The sequence below is a fragment of the Thrips palmi genome, unplaced genomic scaffold (genome assembly GCF_012932325.1).
Source record: "Thrips palmi isolate BJ-2018 unplaced genomic scaffold, TpBJ-2018v1 HiC_scaffold_17, whole genome shotgun sequence".
NCBI lineage: Eukaryota > Metazoa > Arthropoda > Insecta > Thysanoptera > Thripidae > Thrips > Thrips palmi.
Window position 1 is genome coordinate 7,651,246 of NW_023144626.1, and position 6,619 is coordinate 7,657,864.

The 6,619-nt window shown below is 37.8% G+C and overlaps 1 protein-coding gene across 1 annotated transcript; it reads left to right on the plus strand.

The window, feature by feature from the left end:
* Positions 1 to 22: 22 nt before the first annotated feature.
* LOC117643781 (zinc finger CCCH domain-containing protein 14) lies at positions 23 to 6,538 on the plus strand. The gene is made up of 16 exons (XM_034382861.1): positions 23 to 320; positions 484 to 526; positions 649 to 813; positions 900 to 1,133; positions 1,226 to 1,378; positions 1,474 to 1,688; positions 1,765 to 1,869; positions 3,353 to 3,916; positions 4,025 to 4,142; positions 4,230 to 4,310; positions 4,396 to 4,672; positions 4,746 to 5,068; positions 5,151 to 5,256; positions 5,339 to 5,475; positions 5,555 to 5,646; positions 5,726 to 6,538. Exons 1-16 carry the CDS (start codon positions 282 to 284, stop codon positions 5,819 to 5,821), a joined length of 2,748 nt encoding a protein of 915 aa, XP_034238752.1. The 5' UTR covers positions 23 to 281; the 3' UTR covers positions 5,822 to 6,538.
* The last annotated feature ends 81 nt before the right edge of the window (positions 6,539 to 6,619 follow it).

The window sequence follows — 6,619 nt, forward strand, 5'->3', positions numbered from 1 at the left end:
GTTATTCCTGAAGATGGCAGTAGTGGTCGTCCTCATCCTACTCTGTCAAGTCTCAACGAAAAACGATTCACGTCAAATGTATTTATTTGGAGATTTCTCTTGGATTTCTTAAATCTTTGGGCCAAGAAGTTTTTTCCATTGCAATTCAAAAATAACTACCTCAGTTATTGGCCTCCAGGCATAACTGTACGAAGTGTCCTAGTTCACGGATCAGTGGTTAGCCCAACTGTAACCTATACTATATGTTGTCCTAACGTTATTAAGTTTATTTGCTGAACAAAATGGACGGAATTCGTGGAGAAGTCAGTAACAAAATAAGAGTAAGTCTCTCTTTGGGTGCCTGCCCAGTTTTTCATTTTGATATCCATAAAAAAATATTTGGTGTGCATATCTTATGTCATTCTTTTTATTACTTCACGACAATTTTTCTATTACTTCTGTGTTAATTTTAACCATATTTTTGTGGGTATTTTGTCTCTACAGTCAGCTATTAAGGCGAAATTAATGGAGCTCGGTGCATATGTTGGTAAGAAGAAATGGACAGGAGAAAGTGTCTTTTGCGTGTTTGCAAAAACAACTTGTCTACTGGCTGTAATATTTATGTAACTTACATCCTTGTTATTTCTTACTGGCATTTATCTTGTGCAGATGACGAACTTCCTGACTACATCATGGTCATGGTTGCAAACAAAAGATCAAGGCAACAGATGGAGGACGACTTGCAGCTCTTTCTAGGTGATAGTACATCTACATTTACAGCCTGGTTACACACAGTTTTAAATAAGCTGCAGCAAGTTACAGTAAATAACACAGGTAACTTCAAAATTACAATTCTATTCGATAATCTCTTCCTGCCACCTCTTTTTCATATTTCTTAAACCTATCACTTCCCCTTTCAGAACTAAAGAAAGGTTCAGAGAAGAAAAGACCCTCCATTGATGATGAGAAAAAGGACAAAAGAAAAAAACTAAAGAAAGAAAAGGACAAAGAGAAGCCCGAGAAGCTTGGAAAAGCTCAAGAGAAGAGTAAAATTAAGAACAGTGCTGGTGAAGACAAAACCGAGGACACAAATCGTTCACAAATTCAAGGCAAGCAAATCAAAAGTGAGCCTGTTGACCGAGCAGTTCCTGAAGGTATCATGTTTGTTTGCTCTACTTCATATCTGATTTAACATAATAATAATAATTAATTCTATTATTATAATAATTGATGTCTTCATTTTCAGCTTCCCTGCAAAGTAAACTTTCCACTCATGTCAATCATCAATCAGCTAGTTCAATTACTTCGACAATTCAAGAGAGAAATTCCTCCGAAGCAAGGGCCAATGAAGAGGAGGATGATGATGATTTCATTAATATTAAAGCCGATGTCGAAGCAGGTACATGCAATTCATTTTACTTTCTTTTTTCCCCTGCCAATTAAGGTACATATCTCATCTTTTAACCTTCTTGCAAACTAATTCTGGAATTGTAGATATGTGGGGTGAAACAGATGAGACAGCTGCTGCAGCTAAAAATTTGAATAAAAGTGTAGCTGCTCCACCCCCCTCAAGGGAATCTAAACAACAGGAACCAAAGGAGCAGGAACTCAACAGAGATCAAATGAACCCAGCAGCATCTGAGAAATTGACATCAGATTCAATATTACCAGATGCAGCTTCAGTATCAGCTTGTGTTTCACCTTCCAAGGTATTCTTTATACTTTGTTCATCGAGTACTAAATAATGGTTAGCCAGATAGTAGTATTTTAATTTTTGTTGTGCAGAATATTGAGTCCAGACCTGCTCCACGTATAATAAAAATATCGGAGACAATTCGGCAAGAACAGGAAACGATGAAGCCATCTTCTAAGGCTGTCAGAGACCCTCAGGTAAGCCTCAATCAAACATTATCCTTTTACATTATGTTGGTCTGAACCAGAAACTAACTATTACTAGCCCAGTGATCAACTACTAGAATTTTACTTGACATAATATCTGGTTAAATTTTCTTTGCCCAGCAAACATTTTTGGGCTAGTATTTAAATCTACTTGCTATGTGCCTTAAGCCTTTTTTTTTCTTGTTTCTGTGACTACACCAAATGGCAAGTCTCCATTCTCAGAGAAGCTATACCCATCTAGTAGAAGCTTTCACTTGAAAGAAAATTGGTTACAATCTTATTGCTCATGTGTGAATGTTGTGAATGAATACATCTGCTGCAGGGGGATAGAAGACCACCTTCCCCAATTTTCTTTACCAATACGTCAGAGACAATTGAAGATGACTCAGAGATCTTTGGTAGGCGCATAGCATGTGAACTCAGGAAAATGTCACCTGAACTTCGTAAGTTAGTTAAATTGAAGATTGAGCAGGTGTGTACAAGACAATTCATTCCTGAAGTAGAAGTAACACTCTGTGAATCTTTAATTATGCTGTCTCTTGTCCTCAAAGGACATCATCGATTATCAGGGAACTCCACATAAAGGACATGAGATCACAGTACAGCCACTTAAAGGAAATGACTCAAAGAAGAAAGCTGCTCCCAAATCTAAAAGGCTCAGGGACAGATCAAAAGAAAAAAGACGAAAGAGGAAAAAAAGATCTGAAGTCGCTATTGGAAGATTGAATCATTCAAGCCACACCAACTTAGACAGAATTAGCCACAGGCTAGAAATGTCTTTAGAGGAAAATGGAAATAATGCAAGACTTTTGCCAGTTAGGTTTGGACCCCTCAGGATGGATTCACCTTCATTAAGTAGGACTAGAGTTACGAATTCATCGAGCAGAGTGGATAAGTTTCGATCATTTGTGCGTGATGAAAGCCCCACTCCTCCGAGAACTGTGAGCAGTGTAGTTACAAGCTGTAACCCATAGTGCTCAATTTGTTTTGTTCATTAGTCCTTTGAGTAGAGCCAGCATCACCATGTGATATTTCACAAATCAAACTGAGTAACTACATAAACCATCTACCATCTATTCATCTTCCCATTTTAACATCAGATTTTGATTACTTTTTTATTTATTTCTGACAGCCAATCTCTGTTTTCCATCTTTACCTATTTCTTGTTTTTGTTTGTGGTGGAACTTGAGTTCTGTCAATTTTGTGTATGGAATTTCTTTTTCTTACATCTCAAGATTTGTGATACTTTTTCCACAATAAATGCAAATTAGTAACATTGTAAGACTTTTATTTTGACTAACCCCACTACAAATTGATTACTGAGTTTGAACTCTTGCCATTTGGATGTCACAGTCACAATTAGCTTCCGATTATTCCTACTAAAGCCTTTACAAGTCTTCAATTAAAAATATAGCAAATGTTTTCTTGAAACATTTCTTGTACTTAAAACAATGTATTTCTTGTTTTTCAACAGGGCTTAGCAAAGCGAGTGTTCCAGTCCCATATTGTCAGCTTGAGGAATGCACAAGAAAAAACAGACAGAGACAGGACTCTAGGGCGGAGCTCCTCATCTCATTCTAATGATAATCACTCTCGAAGAACTGACCAAAGAAATAGAAAACGCGAGGACCTAAGAGAAACTCTTCGTAAAGAGCGGCAGAGAGAGAGAGAGCGTAGTAGAGACCGGGAACGAGAGCGTAGACGTTCCGGGGATGGAGCACGGAAGGCCCAGGCTAGAGGAGATTCTAGTTCAGGCCGTGCATTTTCGTCTCACAGGGATGAAAACAGCCCAGATCCGTCTCTGTTGAGTGTTGTTCGAGTGACACCGCGCCCACAGATGCCGGCTGCTCTCCAAGCGAATCGATCACTCATACTCAAAGCAGTAGCTGAGGCACAGAAGTCTGTTTCTAAACCTGTTGTCCGCCCTGAGCTGGCTGATGTAAAAACTCGAATTAAACCGCTGCAACTCAAACGATCTTTGATGGACAAAGGTCGAATCCGTAAGCAACTAAATGTGCAGACACTATCTTCATTAAAGGTACACAATACAGTGCTCTGTAATGTTCTATAGTTTACCTCTTTTATTCTACTGGTTTATGATTGTTATGCATGTAATTTATATTTTACACCTTTCTTTATTTAACAGAAAAGTCAGTCTAATTCAAAACAGTCCGCTCACCTTCCATCCAGAGACGCTCTGAGGAAAATGTCCTTCACTGTGCTTGGACAAAAAGCAGCACCATCTCAAGAGTTTCAAGGAGCAGGTAATGATAACAACACCTTTTTCAGTACTTACTGTGGTTTTTTATTTTTTAAATTGTTTAATTTTTTTTAAAATTTTGCTCTTGCAGAATTTGGTGACATTAGTGATGAGAGCTCGATCATCATAGACCCCTCTCTTAACATTCTTATTCAAGTGCCTGCATCTCCTGGTTAGTAGACATCTCTTTCTGGTTGCGTTAATTTTAGTATATTCAAAGTATTCACAATCTAAACAGTCTTGTTGTTTGAACCCAGTTGAAGATGCTCATGAGCCTCCAGATCCTATTCAAACTGAAAAAGTTCGGAGGTGGATTAAAGATGTAGAGGAGGCAACCAAATCTGATACCATAAACCTCGATACCAAAACAGACTTAACAACGGATGCAGGGGTTGAGGTTGATAATTATGGGTTAGAGAGTGCCTCTAAGCCCGTGAGCGATGAGGACTTTGAAGACACTTTAGAAGTTGATACCAATTCTCTGAAGACATCAGATATTCACAGTGTTGTCATCTCAGATGATAGATCTTTGAGGTAAGTGTCTCCTTTAACTGCTCAATCTAAAATATTGTTTTAAAAATATTTAATATTAATGAACCCATTTTAGGCAACCAGCTAATACCCAGTTTGTAGTTACCTTGGATGGGCTTGACCCTCGATTATTACGGTCTTTTGCAATGGAAGGTGACGGATGTGCGGTTCAGATGAAGGAACAGATCGACGCTGAATGCCATCAAGATGATAGGGAAAGTCTCATAAGGGAGGAGTTGGTAAAGGAGCAGCTTCTGCGTGAAGAGTTACTGAGGCAACAGGCAGCAATCAGAGAACAAAAGGCAAATCGGAACAATGCATCAACTGTGTCATCAGTAGTTGCCCCTGTTAAGAGACCTGCTTCTCCTAGTTGTTTCTTAGAAACTCGACCTGCAAAAGGTGAATTTAATTTTAAAATGGTTGAACTTACCTAAACTCACTTCACCAGAAATGTCTCAATATATAGCTTTGTCTTTTGCAGTATCAACAATTCAGAACAAGCCTGCTACTTCTGAACGATGTAAATTCTGGCCCTCTTGTAAAAATGGAGAAAAGTGTGAATTCCATCATCCAACTGTGCCTTGCAAGTAAGCTTTTCATTCATACTATGCGAGGAATTGAAGTTAAAACATACTTACTATCTATATCCTTTCAATTTATACTTTATAGGTCTTTCCCCAACTGTAAATTTGTCGACCGCTGTCTATACATTCATCCAAACTGCCGCTTCAATTCTATGTGCACAAGGGCAGACTGTTCATACACTCACACTGGTCCAAGACCAAGTCTCAGCACACAGACTGTTGGTTAGTAGGATATCTTTTAAAGCCAATGATAGCTGTTATTTTTTTAACTTGCAAGTTATTATTTGTACCTTTGTTTTAGGACCAAACCCTTTGACTAGTCAACCCATCAAGCAAGCCTGTAAATATTTTCCTAACTGCAGCAACCTCAGCTGCCCTTATATTCATCCAACAGTGAGTGTTCCTTTTATACCTTACCATAGATATTTGCAACTTTTATTTAAAGTCTAATTCCCCTTATTTATTTCTGCAGGTGTGCAAATTTGGAACCCACTGCACACGTCCTAAATGTCAGTTTATACACAGTGACAAAGGACTCATGACGAAACACAAGTGGGTCCGACAGTGAAGACTGATCAAACAATAGCAAACTATGTTTCGGGGTGATGTTGGTCATGATTTTGTCATTACTGAAGCTTGAAGGTGATCAGTAGTTATATCTGCCAATTCAAGTGACGCTTGATACTAACAGGACTGAATTATGAATTATTCTAATGCGCTTCTGTGTAAATAGATAAATTTGGAAAGGAGGGTAAAAGAAGTTAGGGGAAAGAAGATTAAAGGTTTATAAGGAAACAATGAAATTATTGTTTTTGTGAGCTTGTTCAAAACTTTCAAAATTGTTATTGTTTTTTTCTCTTGTTGCATATCAGTTAATGCAAATAAGTAGCAATGATTCGTTCACCTACACATCATAATGATTCGATTCACATATTTCATTCATTTTCTAGCTGCATGAGTTTCACATTTGTTTTGTTTTCTGTACACTGTGCATCAATAGAGTGTAATTTTGTTATACAGCTTCACATCAGCCGTTGTAAATATATTTTTCAAGGGACACTGGTGCAAATTTCCTTTTAGATTTTACAGGTCTATTGGAGTGCAATTTACTACGACTAATTAGTCTGTGATTGTTGAACTGATGTATTCTATTAGTAGTCGATTAGTATATTTTTGTCTTATGAGAATTGCAAGTGCATAAGCACGAAAGGTTTTGCAACATTGTAAGACTTGAGAGGAATTTCAGAATAAAACAGCTTATGCATGAGCAAGCATTTGCTATGAACTGCTCTTTGTTTTTAATGCTAGGAAAAAAGCTACAACTCCCATAGGGAATATGGCAGCATACTTTATACACCCTGAATAG